The sequence below is a fragment of the Prenolepis imparis genome, unplaced genomic scaffold (genome assembly GCF_030444845.1).
Source record: "Prenolepis imparis isolate NDT839.2.m4 unplaced genomic scaffold, iyPreImpa1.0 SCAF_17, whole genome shotgun sequence".
Classification (NCBI taxonomy): domain Eukaryota; kingdom Metazoa; phylum Arthropoda; class Insecta; order Hymenoptera; family Formicidae; genus Prenolepis; species Prenolepis imparis.
Window position 1 is genome coordinate 1,180,866 of NW_028141175.1, and position 26,761 is coordinate 1,207,626.

The 26,761-nt window shown below is 34.5% G+C and overlaps 2 protein-coding genes across 2 annotated transcripts in view; one reads left to right on the forward strand and one right to left on the reverse strand.

Moving 5' to 3' along the window:
• The first annotated feature begins 266 nt into the window (after positions 1-266).
• Positions 267-26,761, forward strand: part of LOC145946593 (cyclin-dependent kinase 4) — a 49,355-nt gene continuing 22,860 nt past the window's right edge. Inside the window, exons 1-2 of the mRNA XM_083056301.1 lie at positions 267-507; positions 655-700. The gene's annotated coding sequence lies outside the window, so the exon portion shown is untranslated. The remainder of the gene's footprint in view (positions 508-654; positions 701-26,761) is intronic.
• Pwn (calcium-binding EGF-like domain-containing protein pawn) lies at positions 5,446-24,922 on the reverse strand. The gene is made up of 16 exons (XM_083056215.1): positions 23,583-24,922; positions 13,072-13,387; positions 12,382-12,717; positions 11,926-12,176; positions 10,920-11,750; positions 10,651-10,824; positions 10,264-10,462; positions 9,782-10,023; positions 8,928-9,055; positions 8,461-8,731; positions 7,959-8,175; positions 7,767-7,892; positions 7,548-7,630; positions 7,339-7,463; positions 6,758-7,000; positions 5,446-6,130 (listed from the first exon to the last, which is right to left on the reverse strand). The coding sequence occupies exons 1-16, from the start codon at positions 23,641-23,643 to the stop codon at positions 6,023-6,025; spliced, it is 3,711 nt and encodes a 1,236-aa protein (XP_082912341.1). The 5' UTR covers positions 23,644-24,922; the 3' UTR covers positions 5,446-6,022.

A 26,761-nucleotide genomic window follows, 5' to 3' on the forward strand; every position in this document is an offset into this window, starting at 1 on the left:
AATCGAGTTTAAAGAATTACAACATATTGTTTAAAACATATTATTATTTTAACTTTTATAACAAATTTTATATTAAAAATTAATTAGCAAATTAACGCTTTAATCAGCTGATTTCTGTCAAAAAATATTAATAAAGCAAAAATTTGCTAATTAAATTTTTAAATAATAACATGTTATAAAAATTAAAATAGTAATATTTTATTTTATTTGTTACAGGTAGCATTGCTGATAAGCTGCGCGCGAGATTCTCGAGTGTCGAACGGACGTTGATTCGTGCAATTATAGTTTTCACATCGTTAATTCTCATTGCGCAATGTACGCGAAATACGCGTGCGATTCACGCGTCGCATCGGGAGCCGTATAGTTTCGCGTGTCGGGAGTGCCGTGTAAAGTGTCGAGCGATCGTAATTATTCGTGTTTTCGCGAGTATATCGTGAGTGCTACGAAGGACCAAGAGAGGAGGAGGAGGCCCGGGGAGGAATCGGGCAACAGCGGGGCAACTGTGAGGTATGCAAAATATCTAAAAACATTTCTTTCTAAATTGCATTGAGATATTCAACCGTTTCCAGACTTTCAAACACCCTATACACACACATACACCCTCTCCCCTCCATACACACATGTATATACATAATTTGAATATTTTGTTTTCAGATCAATGTGTGTGCTGTCTACTACAACTCCGCTATTGCACGTATCGGTGAGTGAGAAATTGTTTATTTCGATTGAATTGAAAGTATTATAATCCCTTTCTAAAAAAGGCATGTTAAGTTTATTCTCGCAAGTATTGTTGTATCTTTTCCGCGATTTATTGGCTGTCTTGATTCTCTTGATTGTGCGTTACATTCGTATAGCATCGAGAGGCTGTCATCGCGAGAGTTTGACAGTTTGTTCAAAGTAAAATAAAATTATATGTTTTAATATACTTTAATGCCTTTTTTAGAAAGGAATTGCATCGAATTTTTATTCATCGATTTTTGTTGCGTCTTTTTATTAATATTTATTAATATTAATAATTAAGCAAACGTGTTGGAAAGATGTATTAATTAGACGAGTGACGCATGACGAATGACGATTGATGTTATAAATAAAATCAATCATACGCCCCTCGCTAAATTATCGGTGACACCGACAGATGAAATTTTCCTCGATGTCGCAAGTCAACATATATAGCGTGTCCGATGTTACATCGACATACATATAAAATGGTAATTTTGTAGAAAATTCATGGTTGCATTCATGCATCCGAGAGAGGAATAAAAAAATATTTAATCAAACATATTTTTAAAATAACATGTGTACAATATATAAATAAGTTGTACAAAATGTGATATATTTATACGAAAAATACGAAAAATTATTAGCTATATTTTTCTTATTAAAATTGCGATATTACTCATCCACTTTTACACTAGAAAGTAAGCGAAAGTTGCATCAAAACAGGACTTGCTCTAAATCAAAAGTGTTACAACTTTATATGTTAATCGATTGCATTTACATGTATTTATCATGTATGTAATTTATGCATATCGTGCGTATGTGCATCAATCTCTGCTCACAAAAATCACGTTCTATTTAATCGCTAGCGACGAACCAGACCAAGGTTTTCCAACAAATCGCAAGGCTTAGCCAGCGACATTCTGACATTAAAGAGACGGAGATTAAAATGAGAGGATTTCCTTGACATACGAGGCAGTCACCAGCACTGACCGTTATTGTTTGAAATCCTTGTGCTAATTCTACAATTATCTTAATCCGTTCATTGTTTTAAGTAAAATAAATGGGATTGAGCTAAAATAAGCTATAATTTAAATTTAAACAATTATTTCTGTTTATAGTATGATATAAATGAAAATTTAATCAGTATAAGCTACTTTTGATGAAAGATTAATTAGTTAAATATAAATTTTTTTTTTTTTTCTCTCATGTTTTTATAAATTTAATTTAAAATTAATTTTGTCTTTATTATCACACATAATTTATTCTGTATTAATATTGATAATCTTACAAAAATATTGGCTCATTTTAATAATTTTGCATAAGATTTGAATCTTTTAAATTATTTTTTTATCCGTTTTTACCATTTCCGGAAACTTCTTATTAGGAACAAATACACTTCCTACATTCAGGTACATTTTACAAAGACGTGCATCGCACCTTTATTTGCCCGTTTTGACGCTAAATAACATTCAAGATCGAGCCACTAATTTCGCGACGAAGGAGCGCAACTGGCACGAATCAAGTTGCAATATAGGGTTACGGAATTACAAGGCAAGGTTGTCGCCCGGTTCGTCCTTAATAAGGTTAATAGAGGACGCCGAGATGGCTGAGCGATTTCCTTGACACAGACGGTCCGCGTTTTAATCTAATTACAGTTTTTAACGACAGCGCGAAAATCTATTTACTCTTCCGATGTATAGCTTCGAATACTTTGATAGAAAAAAAAGACAAAATGTCGTGTACTTGTCTTTTAAGTGCACTTCGAAGACTCGGTGATTGCTACTCGTAATTACTTCGAGGATTCACTCACAATCAGCTTCCTACTCCCGACTTATCAGTGACATTTAAAATTTAAACGTAACGAGGACACTTAATGGAAATCTTTTGTTTCAAAAATAAAAGTATATAAATTGTTATCAATTATATAACATTTTAGAACATTCTTAAAGCGACATTTCGACTACTTTATTTTTGAGAAATATTTTTAAAAAGTTATATGAGACGCAAGAATAAAAAGAAGAAATTAATTTCAAATGTAGGTATATTGCATCTGGAAAAATATATTTATGAAGCAGATATTCGAAATTTTTGAACGTGACAGAATATACATAAGAATTATTAAAAAAGAGTATATTATACATAGGTATTATAATTAATGCACGCTCACTCGCGGAGAAAGTCTAATATATTCATTTTGGAGGAATATTAAAATATTTATTGCCAGTCAGATTTACGTCATTATCGCATGGTTTCAACTGTTGTTAATATCTGCTGTCCGATAAACGGCATGACGTAGACATGGACTGTGTAGAGAATTCGATACTTCCAATCCAGACATGATGTTTATTTTCGCTAAACTTGTAATTTATCCCGGGGGCGTATCGTCCTGCTCGAAATGTCAAGCATATCCGACATAATAGTTCAAAAAATACGCCAGCTAACATACACGTCACACGAATGTCATATTCATATTGTGGTTAATTGACATTGTTGTTATCTACAAGTAGATATAAATAAATTAGTAATGCGGAAAAAAATGTTAAAAAAATTGACACACACAACGAATAAAAATTTAATTATTACATAGCATATTTGATAATAATTAAATTATTTCTAGAGAAAACAAGAGTTAGATATATAAAACAATTTAACCATGAAGAAACGAAATGATTTTAAAACACTTGTCAATAACAGAGATAGCACAGAGTATTGTCGAATTTTAAAACACGCGAATGATAGAAAAACCGCGCTTCGGTTTTCTCTTTTTTTCACAATCGCATGAGCAATTTTCGTCTATATATGGTACCACTGGACGAATGTACAATGGACAACCGAATGTGCATACACTCGGAAATGAAATACAAACGAATATACTTCACTCGCAGTGCGTACATACACTTGTTACAGAGACTTTCCCGAATTTTTCGAAAGCGCGGCCTTTTATTTTTTTTACACGAACAAATATTTGTTGAACGCAACACGTGCGCGCGTTTCTTCTAATTAATCTTGGAAAGAGAGACGTTGAATTTTTATTGCGTATGAATATGAGATACGGCATTGCAATTTCGTAATTAATTTCTTTCTTCTATATTGTTTTTAGATTGTGCAATTTTCATTAAAATAAATATTAATGAAAGATGAGCAATCATATATATTTTTCTAGAGTTTGTTGAGTACGACATTATAATTAATTATTTTTTAAAAATTATGTTGTCATTCTTATATTAAATTATATAATATAATTAAATTATATAATTTTATTCTATACAATTCTATGAAATATGGGAGAGGATTTTCTAGGCCTGGAAAAATATCGGGGAATAAATGCAGACAGAGAAAGTGAAATGCATTTTAATGCGGGACGGTGATTCATGCGCGATTTCCGCACCGGCTACTTTAGAGACTAGAAGAATTGCGTCATTTAAGCGTTCAGAAACAAGCGGAACAAAAATATCGAAAAGCGCATAAGAATCTTATCGCGAATATATAGAGAGAGGAAAAACTACTTTCTCGTTCTATTCCTTTTATTAAAAACTTTTAATCAGATATATATTTATTGATATTTTTATTAGTATCTCACATAAATACGCGATTAACAATTTAATAAATTACTTCTCCAATTTATGTAAAACTGTAAACAGAAAATGTTAATTAAAATTCCAGAAAATAGAACGTGCTAATTAATTATTATGAATGATCGGCTTTTAATTAATTATAATTACGGCTTCGAAATTGCAAAGTTAAATTGAAAAGGACCGCGTTGTGATATTTAGAAATATGTGTCAAATTTTGTTCTTTAAACTGTCGCAATTCCTGACTCAAAATGGCAGGTAAAACGCTTAAAACATTGAGTAGTGTCTACTATAGCTTCCGCGGCGGAAATCGATTGAGGTTGTTCACCTTTCCTACTTATACTAGCGTGCACGTATCTAGTGTTCATTCGTTGGAAATATACACTGAATATATACGGCTAAATATTTTATTCGTATACCGACATTGTCGTCTACATAAATGTGTCATGCGGATCGATTGAACACTAGACATGTGCACAATTTGTGTTTGTTGAGAGAGAGAAAATATTATATCAAATTTCAAAGAATTTCAATTTCAAACATAATTTATAACTATACAATAATTTAGATTTAAATATATAATATTTCGCTAAAAAGTAAATAATATTGTTCAAATTAATATCATATTTTTTCGGCTTATATCTGATATTACATTTCGATATTTTGTTTCGTGAAATGTAAAATCACTGTTTTTTAATTTCGTATATATTTTTTTATTTGTCTTCTGCTTTATATCAGTTAATATATGTTAGCCAATTGGAAAAGTAAAATAAAAATTAGATTAAATTTTAATTATGCTGTGTATTCAATCTAAAAAAATATATAATATATATTATTACAGAGAAAGAGATTACTTTCTTTTAATGAATTAAAATGTATTAATACTTCATGATGCCTATAGAAGATGTTTATTTATACTATTCTGGGAACTAGTTAGATATATTGTATAGAAAGGTTTTAATAAATTAATCATAATTATATTAAAACTGATATACAATTAAACACATATTTCTTTAAAATATTACCTAAATATCTTAAAGTTAAGTAAATTATATAAAAATTAAATTATTTTATAATAAATTTAATTTATTTTAATTTGTAAAACATATAATAGAATTAATTTTCACTAACAATCGTTATTTATCAAAATAAACGCGATCGAGATATAATATTATATAATATATATTTTATTCTTACAAGTTATTCTTATTCTGAGTATTGAGCTATTAATAATAATTAATAGTAATAAAAAATAATCAAGTATATATATATATGTTTCCCTTAATAAAACTATTCAACATAGTAATTCCTTGAATTTTACAAAATATCGAAACAATAAGAATGCATAATAAATATCCGTATTATAACTTACTGAGAAATAATCAATCTATCGTAAGTACAATCGTGTATGACTAAAAAAGAACACGACTACATAACAAGCAAGATCTAGTCTGTTTGATACACGCACGAGATTACGATTAGATACATATACTTCATATCCTCCACGTCTGTAAATCTTTCGTTTAAATTCCGAATGTTTTCTGTTTACTCGGAACGAATCGCACAGTTTCCTATCGGGGAATTACTTCTCGCGCAGAACGGCAACGCTATACGAATCCTAAATGCACTATTTATTGAGCACTTTAGACGATAAATATTGCAATGGGTTTATTTAACGTCGTTCCTTGACATACACGTGCGCGAATGTGTTACTTCTCGCGGTGTAAATTTCACGTTCTGTAATACGGTCTGTAGGTCGACATCGGGATATTGTTCTTCGACAGATGATGAACGTCACCCTGATCGTACTCCACGTCGTTATAAATTCCACTTTGATTCTGAAATATAAATTAACTCATCAATATATGTATAATTAGTCGTTAATTAGCTTCCACAATTATAATCAAGAATACAGATTGGATTAATATTGGGATTAAATTGTTCAAATTATATTGGGAGCGAAAGATCGAACAAAGAGAAGACTAAAATGTTTCTACGCAAAAAGATGACGAATTAAAAGGAGTTGATGAAAATTCGTTTTGCGAAGTTATTAATTCCTATCCTAATCTTGAAGGGCTCCATAATGATTGAATTTCTTTCTCTTTACTTTTCTCTCTTTACTTCATCTTATTAGATTCTGCTTAATATAAGCGGATCAAAAATAAATTCTTCACTTGACATTTATATGTAGGTATGTAGGGTTTTGAACGATATATGTGATAATTAAATGGAATAGAAAAGAAATATATATATATATATATATATATATTTCTTTCTATTCCATTTAGTTACTACATACATATAAAAAATCCTTGAGCTCCCCAAGATTAAATATTTAATTATACAAAGATAAATTCTCTCTTTTCAAGAGATTTCTCTTTTTTCTATTTTAATTCGTTTATCTTCTATTACAAGATACATAATGTATATCCTATAATACGCTCGACGATTTAATGGATACTTACCGCTAATGAGGACCTCGACTTCGGCCTTGGTACGTGAAAACCGCTGCTCTGAGGAATTAGGTCGGCTCTGTCCCTATCCTGTGGCTCGGAATCCGAGCTATCTAGATCTGGTTGAGGTCTCAATCTTTGCCGCGGTGGGGCTTGAAGTCGCGGTAATGGTACCGGCGGCAATGTTCCGTGAATGTTCATGGGTGGATAACCGAACATTGCTGAACTCGGTCGCGTTGGGCCCATGGGTTCGGTCTTTCAATAATAAGATTTTCGACGACATAATATTTTATTGTTATCGATCAAAACTAGGACGATTTAATGAGAAAAAATTTTATTATGTTGCGAATTTATGTAAGGAAATTTAAAATTCTGCAAAAATCGATGTCATGTCAATAATATCATCAATAATATTCATACAATGAGCATATCTCTAGCATAAAAAAATTTGTTGTTTACTATCGACTTTAAAAATACATTGATTTCTATCTGTATATTTTTTCTTCATTTCACTATATCTCTGATTTATATAAAATATACTTACAATTAGTACATTTAGTACTAATTATTAAATATTATTTATTGATACACACCGCGTAGACATTCGCTGTTGCTATGTGATCCCCAAAATGAGCCCACATGTAAGGCGGTAAATTCGTCGGCGGACCTTGTTTTACGGATGCTAGAGTGCCTACAGAACCGACCCTCGCTAAAGTCCCTGTAGATTATTTGTGTTTTGAGATCTATGCTATAAATTAGCAAAAAATCAAGGTTTATATATTTAACTACTAATTGAGTTTACCAGGAAGAGTGCCAGGTATTCCGCCTTGAATATATCCGTACACCGGAGAACCTGCAGACTTTTGTTCGCGAGACCATTTTCGACTGTAAAATATTCGCATAGTTTTATATATATTTATTATATATATATATATATATATATATATATATATATATATGTATATATATATATATGTAATATTATAAAATATATTTTTTTTTTTCAATTTGAGAAATTTACCTCCACATAACGAGACAGACTAGCGTTAGCACGATAATTATTAATGCAGCCACAGATGCGCCTATAGCAACGCCCAAGACTTCGCCATCAACCTCGCATTGCGCGCCATAATAATTGCCGGTGCACCTAGAGATTGCAAAAATTTGCAATGCATTGACAAAGAAAAATTCACACTATCCCATATTTACTTACGCGCACTGCATCTGATTTCCTTGATAAGAACAAGTGCCACGATTATTGCAATAAGTTGACGGGCACGTCAGGCACGTTCTACCGGATTTTTCGGGATCATCCTTGTGAGGATCTTTTAATCCGTGATTGCAGGAGCACGTGAAACCGCCGAATGTATTGGTACAAGTGGCGGATGAATGACAATCGTTCAATTCCGACGAAGCGCATTCGTCCAAATCTGTAAATTCAGAAACGCCTTCATGTTACAAATTTTTATTTTTAATTATTTTGTGAATATCATTGATTTAATATTTATTTTTAACGCGTTTAAAGTTGAGTGAGTTATTTGAAATTATTGGGTAAATGATATACATTAAATAATAATAATTATATATTAAGCTCTCTCATAATTTATTCCTTGTGATATTATAAGCAAAGCTTTTAGTATTACTGTATAATTATTTCATAATTAAAATATCAACAATTATTATCTCTAATTACACAACTAACAATTAAGAATTACCTTGTAAATTCGATATGGATCCAGGTGGGCTGTCTACATATAAGGCACTGTTACCAATATTGTTATTCCTTCTATGAATAACACCTAGCAGATGTCTTTGGAGCTCCCCAGCTAGACTTGGCCTAATTGTTCTCGCTTCGTAAGTGAGCTTTAGAGTTGCATTCATAAATACTCCGCCTTGTCCTTGGCTCACGTCGCCTTGATAAACATTGTTTATCAGCGATCCCATGTACTCATCCGAAAACGGTGTCATAGACATAGCAGATTCAATCTGTATATAACAAATATTATAAAAATTAAATAATACAATTGAAACTTGCACGTAACAAATAGAAAAAAAAAAATATTATTAAATATGTAGATAAAAAAATAAAGAAAAATTTATAGTATATTAGAAGAAAATGAAAAATTTTTAATTAACTAGAACATAATTCATTAAGAAAGCAGTTTGAATAATTGAGACTTACGGCTCTATTGGCTTCGTAAGCTAAGGTCTGATAAGATTCTGAATCCTTATCAGCTAGTCCTCGATCCCACACAATTTTCTTGTCGTAGATCTTATCCACCCTAATTGATACGACGATGCTAACAATCTCTGAAAAACAAATAAATATTATAAATCATGTCGGTTATACAGGGTGGCCCCGAACGTTCCAGCCAGACTTTGAGATCTTATAGGAAATTTAATTCTGAACAAAAAATTTCCTATAAATATGGGTCGAAAAATTTCTTACGAAGTTATCGCTCAAAAACCTCTGAAATCGTGATTATTTTACACATTTTTCCATTTAGATTTTTACTTGTGGGGAAGAGTGAAAAATGAAGTTTACTCAACGCCAATCGAGTCTCGTGAACATCTGATCCAACAAATAAATACGACTTTCGATCGATTGAGGTTGAATCAGGAGGAAATCCGTAAAGCGACTAGATCGGTCATTACTCGATGCCGAAAGTGTATTGGAGCTAGGGGGGGGACATTTTGAGAACAGTTAGTTTTTTCACGTCTTTATTCATTTTCTACTATTACGTGCTATTTTAGTTTAAAAAAATTTATTTTATTTTCATAAAAGAAAAAGATTTTTATTTTCTATTTTTATCGTTTTTTTCAAGAAATTTATTAAGTTTCATTTTCTTTTCACCTTTTGCTCTTCCTTTATCAGAGGTTTTTGAGCGATAACTTCTTAAGGAAGCATTTTTCGACCCATGTTTATAGGAAATTTTTTGTTCAGAATTAAATTTCCTATAAGATCTCAAAGTCTGGCTGGAACGTTCGGGGCCACCCTGTATAATGTGGTGATGTCATAATCTTCAATTTACTAACTTTTGCACGGTAGCGAATGCTGCAATCTCGCGTATCCTGGCTTGCAGTGACAAGCCGATACCCCTTGAACGGTCGCGCAAGCCTCGTGTTGATTCGCGTCGCACGTACTAGTATCGCCCACAATACAAGTGTCTATTCTGACAGGTGGTTGCGTCGGTCTTCGATATAACGGTGGTTGCCTCCGGTTCGGTCCATTCGGGCGTAAAGTAGCGACAGGGGAGTCCGGTTGTGGAATGGCGAGACTGATGGCGATACAAAAGTTTTAATGTCATACATCATAATTCTTTTCTTTATTTTTTTCTGCTTAACGCGGATTTTTTTTTACTACAACATATAGAAAATTAAATTTTTAATATCAATCAGATTCGTATTTGTTGGAAAGATTAAATTGCTAAAAAAATTGACGTATATTTTTTTAAAATCTCTTTCTACTGTTTTTAAAAAAGCTCTTGATTTTTACTGTTATTAAAATCGAGACTCACCCAGTACCGATAATGGGCGGCGGTTGGGTTCTAGTCGGTTGCGGTTGCACATGGGTGGATCCGGGCGTTCGATCCGTATTATCGAACAAATTTAGATACGTTCTTTTACCGTCGATGCTTACGAAACCTTGTCCGCCCACAGCGGAAGTTAATATAACATCACCGTTACCTGAATGTAGAGATACCCTGACACTTTCTCCTGTAAAATAATCATATGCAAAATCTAGTTGATGAAAACAAAATTATTTTTTTTAAATATTTGTTTTAATAAAAAAAATTGTTTATATATTGAAATAATATATTACATAAATTTCTACATATTGCGACACAAAATTTAAAATACACGTGTAACTAAAGGGAAATAACGTAAGCAATTGAGAAAATTACCGGAACTTCCTCCGGGTCCCTGAATTGCCGAGACAGTTACATCAAAGACGTCACCGGGAGACGGATGTCTCGATGATGCGACGTAAGGTCTCTGAGGCAATCCTTGTGCACCGGTATAGTCCAGAGTGTCGTCCAGAACGATTCCAGGTCGTGGACGATAGCGTTCCGTAGATCCTATATTTTTAGTTGTAATTATCATTGGTAGTTATAATTATTTTACACAGATTATTATTTAGGATTATCTATCAATGTGTGCATATTTTACATGCCTGTATTTTTCGTAACGATCGAGGTCGTGGGACGAACGATGGTCTTCTCCGTCGTGGCCGAGCTCCTGGAATAACTCGTAGGAAGACCGTCAGTCGGCGTCGATACACTGGATACAGATTCTGTGTATTCGACATCTGATACGCTGCTAGGTTCCAAATTCACGCCGGATTTCGTGTCGGCGTTTGATTCCGCAGATGCAGCGGAAGTCGGTCGAAGAATGACTTTTGTCGGTATAGATTCGATCACTTGAACCGACGAACTGGTCTCTATATTTAAGGTGCTCGTCGAGAAAGTCTTCGTGGCGATCAGGGTTTTCTCGATTGGTTTTTCCACCCTGGAAGTAGCAAACGACGCTTTCTCGTCGCTCTTCGAGGATTTCGTAACTTTAACTTGACCGTTCAAAAATGTCGTCGTCTTCGAAGGTTCCGGATGTCGCGTCGGACTGACGTAATCTGTGGCGACGCCGAGGATCAATGTTTCCTCGCCATTAATTTTATTTTCCTTCGAGGGTGTATGATACTTGTGGATTATAATATGATTCTTCTTTGTAGACTCTTCGACTTCAGATTTTCTTGTCGCGTTCTGAATAGTTAAATTATCGTTCGTCGTCGTGAGGTTGACTGTATGATTCTTAGTATCATCGTCTTCGATAAGTGTTTCCTGATGACTGCCGTCTTTCTTTATCGTGGAACTTTCTTGGGCTATTTCGGATTCCGGTTTCAAATCGTGCTGCGAATTTTCCGTCGTCGAGAGATTCTTATCGCGATGGAAACTAGAGTCCAGCGATGGTGGCGAGGGTTTGTAAGACAGTATCGGTCGTCTGTTGCCATCTTGAGAAAAAAAAAGTAATTCCCGGTAATTTTATTAAGATGAAAATTAAATTATTAAATCTCATACATGCTATATATATACACGTATATATTTATGTCCCGTTACGTTAAAGCATCCGTGCAAAATAAATGATTAATTAGATGCGTAATTATTCACGGAATATATACGACATACTATGAGGAGGATCCCAACTCCAAGGCGGCACGACCTGTTCCGGTAATGGCACTCCGCTGATGAAGGGCCTAACGGGTCTCTCTGGTGGTAACTGATTTAGCGATGGTCTGTCGGGCGCAGGGGGCTTTTCAAATGGATAAGGATGGGACGACGATAACGGGGGTGGTGGAGGTGGATTCATACCAGGGGTGTCAAAATCCGGGGGTAACGGCGGCACGTCCGAAATTCTGGGTGGCCCTCTATTGTTGATCCTGTAAGTGCATTAATTGTGTGGTTTATATTTAAATATATTTCCCACCTTATGTATCTTTCTTTTCGAAATTGATAAACTAGTGATTGAAGTAAGAAAAAATACACGCAATTATGTGACATAATTTCTTCGAATAAATTAAGAAAAAAAATTAATCATTAGAGTATACATTGCAATGATGTGTCATTTGAATTTTTTTACTATACCTCGTGGCCTGTAGCGGCCTTAATGGTCTCACGGTGTTGGCGGCCACGTTTACGTTGCCGTTGAGCAGCTTAACGATACCAGTGATAATGTCCTGTATATCGGGATTCGCTTGCCTTTGACCTGGCATGGCGGTTTGCAGAATCGGCGACGCGCGCTCGCTAGAGATCCTCGGGATCTCTTGACGACCTCGTCGTTGAAGATCCATCGCTGGTTGCAAATGCTGTGCTCGTTGCCTCGGCGCGCCAACCAGCTGATGGGGCTCCGACAGGAGATCTACTCTCAGCGGAGCCCCTTGTCCTTCCCCCGACATCGATTCGCTGGTAGTGGGCGTTATCCTATTGGCGATTAATTATTTCGCGAGATGTATCTCTGATCGTATTCGAGATTAATATTGAAAACGATATTAAATTAATATTAATACTAATTTATATGCAAATGTGTTATTATATTGTTAATATATCGTGTGTAGCAAATTATTTTATAATATTTATATAATATCAAACATGATCGAGATAAAAATGGAGTTGACGACAAATTGAAACTTGGACTATTGGCAAGTCTGCCAGTTATCTGCTTGCGAAGCATTCTTTCTAGTTACTACTTCATGTAAAAAGAATCCATTTCAGTTTAGAGTCAGCCTCGTTGCAACTCGTCCTTTTATCGGTATCCATAAAAACAGAATGACTTACCGGTAATATTCTCCGGCCTTCACTTCGATGTTATTACCGTCGATATGGGCCACATGCTTCGACGACGTTAGTTCGTCGATGGGTTCGTCGCGATTCGTATCTCTGAATGCGAACCTGGATTGTTCTCCGTCGTAATCGTTAACGCTCTTCGAGCTTTCCAGCTGAAATGCTGGGACGGTCCTCTGGAAAGTCAAGGACTCGTCCGATTGACTATCACTCGATGTTTTTTCGGGACCAGTGTAAGCGCTGGCACTCAACACGATATCTTCTCGAGACGTACGAGAGGATGTCTTATCGTTTTGTATAGCCAACACTCCTACAAATAAATAAAACTCGATATAAATTTTGTTTCCAGAATCTTCAGACGATAAAAAAAATAGAATTATTTATCGTAAAATATATTTGTAAAGAAAAAAATGTTATGCCAAGTAATATAGCATATAACGATTTAAATTCTTTAATCAAATTTAAGCTAGAATTTTTCACTTCCGAACTCTGTGCTCGACTATATTACAATCCTTGCACGTGAGGGCGATAAACCCAAATAAGCTGTACGGCGGTGCTTAACGCGAATATTAAAACGGTAAACCACTGAAGTGAAGACTATTATAGAACTATGGTCGTATAAGGCATATTCTCCATGCTCGAGGAACTCGCGGCAGTATAATGTCTGCATATAAAAGGTTAACGAACCCTTTTCGTGATATTGCATAAACGCGTCGCGCTTGCAGAAGACTGATCGCGAACTTTGGTGGGGTGGCGTGCGAGAATTAAAAAGGACCGAAAGAGAGCAAAACGCGCAATAACACAGAAGGGCCGCTCGGAAATTGTTGCAGTGAGGAAAAAAGGAAAAAAAAAACGTGTTAATTGCGACGGCCACTTCCTTATTCCGACGCGCAAAAATATATAATTATATCGTCGTTAGGGCGTAATTAGCCCTGCCGTGCTCGCGTGAGAAAGAGATTCCGTGCGGTTGATCGAGAGACGCAGATGAAATAATTTCACGCCCAAACGGTACTCTGAAAAGGTACTTTACGGTATAGCCAATTCGTGACCCTACTAAGGGAGAAGTGCGCGCGTGCAAGCCTTATTATTCCGAAAGAAACCTGTTAAATTCGCACGATGCTGAAGATACGCGAAATAGTCCCTTTGTGTTCGAAATAGCGAAAAATACTGCAACCATTGCATTTATCCTGTCGTATCGTAAATAGTCTTATCTACTACAAGCTAAAGTAGAATTGCACGATATCAAGATTTTCTCTCTTACGTAAAAATTACTCTTTTATTTTTATAAAATTTATGTCACTTTATTTACATAATACAATATATGGTAATTAAATCAATAAAATTTTAAGAAAACTTTAAAGAGTTTTTAAAGAAATGTATCAAACACACAGAAAAGGAAATTAAATATCTAAGATTTTTTTGGCATAAATCTCTCGCAGAATTAATATTGCATAGATATTGAAATATAGAAAGGACAAAAATTCTTTCTTTTTTTATAAAAGAGAATTCATCTATTAATATCTATTAATATTATTTTAAATCAAAAGTAAAAATGAATACTATATGATCATATATCATATGATTATTTTTAAAATAAAAATTAATTTTTTTTATAATAAGACAATTGAGAAACAGATCAAGAAAGCGTTATTTCGAAGAAAATTTCACGCGTCTCTGAATAATATGAGCGAGAAAATCTTGAAGACAATCGAGAACCCGCATCCATGACCCTGTCCTCGACTCAGGTGATCTCAGACGATCTCTTTCTCGCGAAAGGGCGGACAGTCTCGACTTCGCCGAGTGAAAGAAGACTTGGACAACAGTCGATCCGTCGAGACGACGAACGGTACTCGAACAGTTGACATTCTCGAGGCCGGTATCGAGCGGTTTGACCAATCGTGGACGTGACGGGTATGAAATTACGATTGCGCTCTGTTCACCTCCTCGGGCTCTCTTCTCTTCCCGCTTCGACGACACCTTGCGCCTTTCGATCAAAGGTAAACAGGTTCATTGACATCGAAGCTCAAGCGCGTCGAAATCGATCGCCGATCTCAACTCCTTTTCTCAATAGGAAAGTCAATCAAAGAATAAAGCGGAAGTGTTTACAAAAAAACTACTCGCTACCATCATTAATGATAGTTCTCTTTTTTTATTCCTAACAATAAGACGAAAGAAACGAAATTGGTTTCATTCATGAAATGAAGCAGATACTTGTAATCGTCAAGCGATCTTAATGACTATTTAAAATACTTCTTAATACTGCTTTTAGCGTCATGTAAACAATTTAATTTATTTTATTTTTGTAATGTCAATAATGATGTAGTATACGAGATATCAAAGAATATAGAAAGGTAATTTGTAGCCACAATCGGATATTTAAAATAAATTATATAAATTTTAAAAAATGCAATTTTTATATAAAATGTACAACTGTATGTACATCTTACAACCTTCAACTTTACCTAGATGCGGCAAAAAATTATATAACCGTCGGAAAAGATGCTGTGTTCGCATCTGTCGTCGATGTAAAATTTCTTGCTGAAAATGTGAACGTTGAAGGCACAATATTCAGAAGAGACACGGAAAGGATAAAAAAACCATCATATATAACGCCAACAAATAATTTAATTTTGTGGATACAAAATGCTTTTAAAAGTTGAACCCTTCTCTTATTATTTTCTGTCTATTTAATAAATGTATGCAGTATGATTAAAAATTGCATATAATGTAGGTATAAATAAATCAAAATCCGGAAGAAGAGGAATTAAGAAATTTATGAAGGTTGCCTGTGATATATAATCAAAGGGACGAATAAATGACGTTTACATAAATACATAACAGACTTGTTACCTAAAAGGGTAAGCTGCGATGGATTGTTCTCGTGAGATCCTTCTCATATGATTGATGATAACGCATTTCATTATAACATGCTCTTATCTGTTCACATTGTGGATTATACTATACATGAAATATCTGGCTATCTCGTAATTTTCTCGACTTTATTCTCCCCTAATGTCATAATTAAAGATTATATAATATAAGTAAAGAGAAGCAGCAAAAAGAGGATGAAAATGAATATTCTCATTTTTTTACAGAAAATTTACACAGTATTTCTGTTTAATACAAAGAAGTCTTTTTATGCGCATGTGAGAGAGATGCAAACAATATACTATTCTTGATAAAGCAAAAATTAATGAAAATACAAAATAATTAGAAAAGAGAAGCTCTCGGAAAGAACCGTAACCGAAAAGTACCGTAATTTAAACGGTTCCGGTTTTCTTCTTCGGCGAGAGAATAATCGAAACCGAAACCAGAACAGGCTATTAACAGGCTGTGTTATTGGATTCTGAACCGTAAGCGAACTGAGATTTTGTTTCAATCCGAAAGTCTCCGGTTGCAATCAATGCGAAAGTATTATAAATTGCAGCTTATTTATTCGAGCGTGTAATTTTTAATTTTCGCCTCCTCCAAAAACACTACTTGACACTCGGTTTCAGCATAAAGCAAAATCTCTCTGAAAAGATACCGATCGTCGGATTGAATTTTTCGGACAATGGCGGGGATGCAGCGACGCGCGAAGCAATTTAAGTGAAACTAACGTAAGACAAAACGCGTCGCAGCTCTTAGATCATGTCTCGATAATGGCCGACCTGAATATCGTCTATAAATACGGAATACCGGCCAAGACAATTAATCGCGGAATCTATCTCGCGGGATATCATCGTGTAAATATCGTATCCGGATAGGATGCAAATATATCCCCGATCGCGAGGATGACTTCACTTCGTGTAGGTGTAGAAAGTATGCAGATAGAGAACTATTTTTTTCACGAGCTCTTTTCCCTCTTGTGGCGGCTTTCACCGTCGACGACGGACAATAGCACGGATATGAATCGACAGTAGCACGCAAATCAAGATTATTTGTATATTATTATATTTCTTCAGCATATATCATCATTCAATTATTTTAATAAGAGAAATAATTATTTAAGACAGCTCAAGCTATACAAAAACCGCTGTTCGTGTCGTTTACGATGGAATTTTAATTACAATCGTTAAATTACGAATGAAAATAAAAGTTGATGAAAACCAATAAGATAATTAGCAGACATTCATATTACTCGGAAAATTCTGAGAAATTACATAATAACAAATGAATATTTTATGCATTTTATTATATTCCATTAAATCATTACTTTAACGAGATAAATTGTAAATCAGACAGTTTGATTGAAGGAACGCATTAGGAAAATTGTATTTCACGTCATTATTACAATGCCGCGAATAAAATCGTTGCATCATGAAAACGGAAGAATTAATAAAGCATATGTAAGCAATCAGCGATCATTACCCGCGGACGACGGACCTGGAGAGGAATAAAAAGCGAAGTCGCAGAGATCCCGAGATCCTCTCCGGAACAAGAAACTTGAATGTTCTTACGGTCGCAACTGTGATGATCTAGATTACAGTTAAGCCTCTCGCTGATTTCGCATCGCTGACTGCCGCGTCAATTATTAATTATTCATTAGCGAAGGTGCCGATCGTTCAGGTAAAAAGCACATTTGTGTCTTCTTCGCCGCCGGCTAGTATTCCCTCGCACCGGGTCTCGGTTCCGCGAGCGCGGAATTATCCATCCCTAATTGCTCATTAAGCGACGCGGGGCGACACGCCGCGATTTTGAACGCGCTGCCCCTTTATAAGTACGCGTATTAGAATTGCGTTCACAGCGAGCGGCCTCTCGATGTAGGTTTTTCCGCCGCGTTACGCCGTTTCAATGCGCACAATGCTTCGCTATCGTAATTAAATCGCAACAACGGAGGCTAATATAAAAGAATGATGGTAGACGACGAAAAATGGCGGTATACCGTGATATATGGATGCATCTTGATTGAGATGCGCTAAATTAACTCTTATTAGAGCAGTCCGTCTTCCGAAACATAAGTGCGCATCTCGTTACTTCTCTCTTAAAAAGAAAGGATAGGATAGGTTGCGTAAAAAATAATCACGCGTATATAAATAACTTTATTTTCGTGCAATTTGAGATTCTGTGAAATTTTCACTTAAGGATGATAATTTTAATATTTATGAGTCTTAAATCGTTGATAAAATTTCTGAATAAAGATTAATAATACATCGTTCACAGCTCGTAAGAGATGTCGACGTTTCCTTTCCGGAAATTTCCTCTCATAAATTTACATTTGATTTCATATGATATAAGATTAAACAATTTACACGAATATTTTACTCTCATACGTTATTACAATTTTAAATGTCTTCACTTGAGGAAGAAAAAATATCCGACGATTAATTCCTTCCGCGTCGACGTGGAGCAGAAATTCGCGAGCAAAGTTAACGGGGTGCTCTCTCAGCCTTCAGTACAGTGATAAAAGTTATCAGGCTTTACGGGATACTCTCGGGAGATAGCGACACAAGCCATACAATTTGCCTGCATTCTCACGGTGCCCTCTCGATGGCATTCAGCGTAATATATATGCGTTACGAACTACATACACGTTGCGCGCCGTAACTCTGATACGACTAAAACCGCAAGCGCCTAACTAATGCTCGCAATAGTAGGACATTCCGTGTGTAACAGGATAATGCACCGTAATTGCGAGCAAACTGTATTGTACGAGGGCTGACAATTGATGATGCACGCGCGGGGGAGAGTAATTTAAATTTCTGATTAAAATACAATACACCTCGAACGCGTGCGCGTTTGCATGCAGAGATGCTTAACTGCACAGTTATTTCCCCGAAAGTGTATGTTAAACCATAAAAGTGTCGGCCATAAACATCTACAAAGTGAAAACATATTGTTTCGAAGCTTTTAATTACTACAAATAACAATAAATTGTATAAAACAAACTTTTAGTTTTTTTGTTTTTAGATTATTAGTAATCATATGATTATGATAAAAGTCATTTTCTTTTCACGTAAGAAGAGGAGACATTTTCGAGGATTAGATCTCCTTACAATATTTCTTCTATTATAATATTGTTGATTAATTTTGCCATAAATATATTTGTATAAAATATTGAAAAACTAATTAAATTAATTTTGAAGAATATGAAGAAAAAAAATCGAAGAATTAAGCAAGTAAACGAAATTTGCGGATACTATACGACTTCTCTAATGCAAGCGAGGTGGCCAGGATAGCTGTGAGAATGTAGGTGAATCGCATAGCGTCGGCTGCACCGTCGTAACGAACGGAATGCAGTCTTGCCGAGCTCTCGCGAAGAGGCCCCGGAGACCGGAATATTCTGCATCTTTCGAGTCGCGACTTTGCCAGACAGATAAAACGTCGCTCGCGGTCGTGCTCGAAATAATTAGCGTACGGGAGAGTACCTATGCGTTGCACCGTGCAACGAGAGAGAGATGTGTTCAGCGTCGGTACTTTTACTTTGCTAATCAATTTCTTCTAGAATGTTTCTCGTCGAGTTGCTCGATTTGAAAATGTTATGACTGCATAAACTGAAACTGTCGAGAAGACTATTTTTTTTTTAATATAAGATCATGTTCAATCTAGCATTTAATATAAAGGAAGAGATCTATTTTGCATGATATTATGCAAAATTATAATTCATAATTAAACAGAAAGTATAGATTCTCATTTTTAGCATATATTCTATTAGCTGTCATAAAATTTGAAAAATTGTTTTAGATGTAAGAAGGCGACTATTATATTGCCTAAAAATATGTCATAAATTGCTCGCAACTCTCGCAAGTTATAGTTGCATATAATTTTGTGCATTAAATTTCTATTTAGATTCTTAGTTAAAAATAAAATACATGTAATATACTTGAGTGTCAGCAGTTTGTTAACAACAGTTACAAGAAAGCGGATGTTGCTAATAATGTAGAAGGCGACGACGAGATATAAGCAGGACCGTAAAGATAAGGTTCTTACGGTCACTTGCAGAAATCGTAGATTACTAGAGTTAGCGCGACGAATGGCCGTTTGCTAAAGGACTGAATGTTAGAGAACAAGGTGGTCGTTTGCAGTTGGCACATATTTCTTTAAACACGAACGTGAAGTTCTTTCGCAGCAAGGTGGAACACGTTTCGAACCTGCCGTTGGTTATCGTATTCGCGAGAGAGACGAACGTGAAAAAATATTACCGGTCTCTCGAATCGATTATCTCGGTGTGTCGAGACGATGTATATTGACTGCAAACCATTACACGGGTGACCTCGAGAAGCGGTGACCGATTAAGCATGAGAGTTCTCCGTCGTATTCCATTTAATTCAGAAGCTCGATCCAATTCACACAGCCTCGACAAATTTCCCACAAAATGCGCGCACAGTAGAATGACTCTTGCGTTAAATCTCGTAATCGTCTTAATGTTCGCGTTGCACCAAGTTGATGAATTCGAATGTTACATTACTCTCCTTCTGCCCATTTATACTACTAATTTTTAATTTTTGAATACATTAAAATAATCGCAAACGATAAGTCCTGATATAAACGATAATTAGTTAATTTTTATATATCACATATATTGTTTAAAAAATTATTTTTATTAACTAATCGCTCTGCGTGCCTCGTCTACCACAACCTTAAAAGAACAGGAAAGAAACCTGACAGGGGTTATCCATGTACACCGAGCTATGTGCTGTCTCTCGAGGCGGTAACGGCAGACTTAACGGTATCTCATTCCAGCCCAATATTTATATTCTTTTCGCTGGTAGAACGCGACATATTGTATCTACGTAGTACGATTCGGCAATGATGGGTTTGTAAAATCCATGTTGCACGAATGGATTGACATATCGCGAGTGAAAGTGACGTGATGTCACTTCAAAAGAGCATGAATGATTTTATAGCAGCAGAGTGTTATACGATATAATGAAAGCGCACGCGATTTTGCGAAGCCATATATTTATAAAGAATTATTAATTTATTAATGTAGAGACTATATGAAATAATTTATAAATAGTTACTAGTTTATAAATGTTAATTATATGAAATAATTTTTATTTTCACATAGCAAATGCTTCAACATATGTGATACAATCGACAAAGGTTCAAATTGCATTTTGGAGCATTAAAAGCTTTTAGAATTCATTTTATTAATAATTAATTTTTTGAACACTAAAATTAATCGAATTGTCCTTCCACATGTTTCGAATATTATGTGTTAAATGCTAACTTTTGACCAAAATTCTACTTTCGACTTCTGCTTTCGGAAAATTGCCTTATATGTAGATGAATTTCTCGTAGATATGGGAAAATGTAGCGATTTTCTGGAAAGGTGGACTTTAATCTCGTTTCTCTGTTCTACTGTATAGGCAGCAATTTCGTGACACTTTCACGGTTAATGCGGTTGGGCGAAAGTCAGGGAGTGATGAAACTCTATGCCGGATACGCATCGCGGTGTCGTTGCTCCTACGCGTGTGTTAGCGATGACGTTGGTGGTTTCATGCAAATAATCTTTCCTTGCGCAAACGGGAAGCCCCGATATAGCGACGGTAAAAACTTATGAAAGCTGCGCGAGTGACGTGTCAATCGATGATGACTCTTTCGTGACACCAGAAAGAAATGCTCGTATAGCATCTAGCATCCTAAGTATAAATGTGTGTCTCTTGTGCATGTATATCTTTTCTATTAACTCTATATTTCTGTTAACACCTCAAATCAATAACGATAACGATCTGATAACGATATTTTAGCACTTTTAGAATATATTAGCTTTCATATAAATCATTGTTAATTGCATTGACGTGGAATAAATTGTAATCAATCATTAATATATGTATATACGAATATACGCGGAATCTGATAATAATACTACGAAGTATACTATAAATCAAAATGTCTGAAGCGCGATATAACGATCGTATAATTACTGGCTCGCAGATCGTAACGGATCCCGAAACGTGTAAAATTAAATCCATGAAATTTGCACAAACTTTCAACGAGGGCAATGGCTGAATATCTTTTACAGATATAACTATCTGTTTTATATTTTTTGTAAAAAAAACTTTATAACTTTTGCATTCTATTAATAATATAATTATTTATTATAAAAAATATATAGCAGTAAAAAAATAACATGAAGAATATATTATACACAGTCGCGATATAATAAAAAAATAATAATTGCATCTGTAGTAATATTTTTAAAATTTTAAATAATCTCTAGATGTTGAACACTCATTTCAGACATATCATGATTAACAGAATATTTGCTTTGTTTTATTTTAAAAGCAAATGTGACTAATATGTAAAATATAGAGTATTCTCGTTGAATTACTTGTTTCATCTTTATAGTATTATATATACATATGCGGGTCTTTAAAATACTTAACAAATCATCTGTATGTGTCGTGTGTCGTAACCACTGCCGGGTTTTTAATTTAAAACGTGAAAATCTTCGAATGCTTAAATGTAAGTGCGTGTAATGCTCGCAGCTTTCTCTTGACAATAACCGGATGTGGTATTTAGTAATATACTTGCAACACAAATTATATTTAATCATATACATATACTTATATTAATATATTAATATATACATATATATTAATATATTAATACAAATACATTAAAAACATGCATATTAAACAGCATGCTTATCTTTCCAAATAGCATACATTTCTGTGGAACCGAATGTATTTCTATTTACGCTTCCATAGCGAATTCGAATAAACTTTATTAATTAATAATTATAAATATTATAATAATATTATTGCAAATTAAAAATTAAATCCTTATTTTTAATTAATTTTAGTTAATTTTCTGCAAATCTGACACAGAGAAGTAATTAAAATTGTTTCTCAGTTACTCAATATAACCACGATGCAATTTGATGAAGCTTGTGAACCTGCTGAAATTTTCGATAGAGGTCAAGATACCGGTTTCGAGCATACCAACACATCATTTTATGATTTAAAAACTTATCAAACAGCTTCAAAGTACTTGCGTTTTTCCGCAAATTACATTAATTATATCGTGCTCAAATTGCGATGCCGACACACGGGAATATCTTAAGCTTGGCATTAATATCACCGCGACGATATCACGCTGCGATCGTTGACATCTCCATTGAATCTCTTCATGTTCACATATATTTTTCAATATTGCGCAATAAACTTGAATTTTTGCAATATATATTCATAATTTAACAAACATGATTTATTTTAATCAAATATGTTTGTAATTGTATTTTATTATTTTTCCATATTTATATAATTAAAACAATTATTTTAACTATGACTAAAGATACGTTTATATGTATTAAACGTAACACTTTGCTACTCCGTTTATTTCTATCATTAATAGAATCACAATTAAAAAACAAGTATGACAATTTGTATTGAATTAAATACAAAATGATAGATGAAAACATTTAATTTTAAGTTAAATCCTCTTTTTATATAAATTTTAATCTATTTTATTGTTAGATATATCCATCACGCGCATACAACACCTTAGGCCTAATCATTTTATCCCCACTCTTTCATCACGGCTCACTACCCTATCTCAACCTTTCCCATCAGACTTACCGGATAGAGCAAGGATCGTCAAGGTCACAAGGACCCTGGCCATCGAGCCTGCCATGATCATCGACTGCTCTCGCAATCCCCGCAAGCAAGATCAAGGGTACAAATGTCAAGGCGCGATAGCTTGAAGCTTTCCTTCAGGATTCTATGCACCTGGACCGATCGTCGTCGATTTGAAGCGAGCCGTGGTGCCTGCCGATGTCCGCCATTTTGGATCACAAGCCTACAGTGAGCTGCCGGACATCAGGAGAGCTGGACTTCGCGAACACAGCATGCGGTGCGCCATTCTTTCTTTTTTCCCTTCTTTTCTCTTTCTCTCTCTCTTTCTCTCTCTCTTTCTCTCTCTCTCTCTCTCTCTCTCCCTCTCTCTTGTTCTCTCTCTTATCCTTCTACTTGTCCTTTTTTTTCTCTTACTCAGTCTCGCACTCTCGCACACGCCAGTTGACCTACTTGGCGGCGGATCACACCGGTATACACGTCAGGTTTTCGGCCAATATAAGAGCCACACCGAACTTTAACTGAATACCTAAAGAGCTTTAAGCTTGCCTCACGTGGTTGATCATTCTATTTTTTCGTCGCACAAAATTTATTTTATTTTATTTTAAATTATCGTATTTTAAATTGATTTTATTGCTCTTTGTTTATCGACACTTTTTTCCCCAAGTAATTTTTGTCTGATTCAAAATAGATTGTATCATTTAGAAAGTATAATAATTCTTAGTGTCAATACTGATGATTAAAGATACATTGATAAATATTTTATTTTGATTTTTCAAAATGAACATTGAGAAGCACAAATTTCATAATAAGTTTATAAATCAGTGATCGCACTTTTGAAAATAATAATTAATATTGTTTACTTTAGATAATCAATTTTCCACATAAGATAATATGAACTAGTCAAGCAATTAACTACTGTTCAAGCAATAAATGAATTTATTTTATCACATGTCACATCCGATGACAACTTATTCGCACTCGATTCACGCTGTAGAAAAGAAACACATTGTCGAGCAAAGTTCACGAAGAGTCTATCGGCGATTTTCTTCTTGGGAAAGATAAATCCAATGATCTCAATCACCGTCCCTTCTGCCAAAATTCTGCGGGAGAGCGCACTATAGGGAGAAGCTCGTTCGCTTTCCTCAGCAACGTCACCGTCTTGTCCCGAGGACTACGGAGTCCCCCAATGCGCGAAAACGGAGAACCTTAAGCGTGCACCATCCGAGGTTCACTTGACGGTCGTTCACACGGCACTGGTTGAGGCTGAGGACGGTCATACACACACGGTCTCTCCCACTTTAGCTATGCCATAGCTACGCCATGGTGCACTGTACACTGGTGCCGAGCATGTACGTCACGTCTTGGTGGCTGGCTCTTCCACCATGATCGGCTATCTTTCTCTACCATTCGTGTTCTACAGAATAATCTTTCCCCACTCCCTTGAATGAATTTTTCTCTCTTTCTCCTGGTATATTCTGCGGCGAACCGTGTCTGTACCTGCGCGACTGAATACCATACAGGTTTCTTCTATATAGCTCGTGTTCTCATCAGTTTTCTAAATCGAGGCAGGTAAGCTTTCGGCGACAACAAGAAGAAACGGAGAGTCGAGTCGGAACTATGAACTTTTAATTCGTGCTCTTGGCATTTTTTAACTTGAACGATATTTATATAATTTTTCGTTTTAAGTTTCCTAAAAGATAAAAGATATCAGGACCTTATCTCATTAGTACGACTTCAAAGTTTTTCGACGGAAGTCAGGAATATCATATCAACGAAAACCTCCTTCCATTTCTCACAAAATAAATCGTAAGTTGTTTTGAAAATTAAGATAAGTGTCTCTCATGATAGAAAAAAAAGTTTAGACAATTGAATAACCAAAAATAAAGTACATTTGGGTAATTATTTTGAATAAGACTACGAGAAATAAACAGAATATTATATTCGTTAAATTAACGAATGCTAATGCGATTGCCTAGTTTCTCCTTCATTTTTCCAGACTTCTTAGCTTTGCTCATTTAACGTGCAAAATCATTATTAGAGTTACGCTACGCTAAATCGAGTAATGATTACATAATGAATATCTTGTTTAACAAGACATTGAAAATATAACTCGGTAACGTATATAATATATAAACATATTTCATCAACAAAGTAGATAGATTGTTCAGGAGACAATATAATTGATGGCATCGAGCTTCTATTAATCTTTTCGTAATCATTAAATTAAAGTAATAAGAATAATAGTAGAGTGAAATTATATAATATTGCCAATCATTTTTGCACAATTTTAATCTTGCAGCTGTCAACACTGAGTCATTCTTCATTATACAGATTTTTAATTGCTATCATTAAAAATTGCTAGGTGTATTAGCTTTGAGCATAATCGTATCATGCTATGTTGCATGCCTTAAAGTTGGTCATTTCATTGACGTCTATAATTGTCGAGAAAATGGAATAAGCATGATGTCGCATGTGACATTTGATAATTTACTCTGATATACAGTTAATCATACTATCAGCAATAATTCTCGTGCAATTTCACAGTTTCTCCGTTAATTTCATGACATTTAATAATTAGTTTGACATGTAGGCTCAATTATCATAGGATTTTAAATTAATTCTATGTATGCGTAATTAATTTTTTTATATCTAAGAAGTATTTTCAAGCACTGAAAAAAATTACGCTGTTTTTATAAATGTATAAAGTTAACTACGATTTATTGTGATTTAAATATATCCTTCGAAAAAAAAACCTAAAATTCCACTTTACATTTAACTGGGTAATTAAGTAAACTGTTTAATGTACGTAAAGACGCAGACATGTGCAGTTAACGGGACTCCTTGGTGGCATCGTGAGCATGACAGTCCCATGCTTGCACTAAACTGTCACTAGCGTTTGTTCTTTTCCTCGGTGTATTGTAAAAACTGAAATCCTAACTAAATAATCCTTGATTTTTTTTGGTTTCTCTGACTTAAAGATTTTTATTAAAATAATTGTACTATGATATAAACTAAGAAAATAATGCACGATATTATATACGCGTTTCAAAATCCCTTAAATAAATTTTTAATAAGAAACGCATAAAAACAAAGACAAAGTAATATATGTTATCTATTTCAGAAATGATCTTGAAATTATGCAACACTATATTTCTACAAATAATAATAAGAATATGATACAT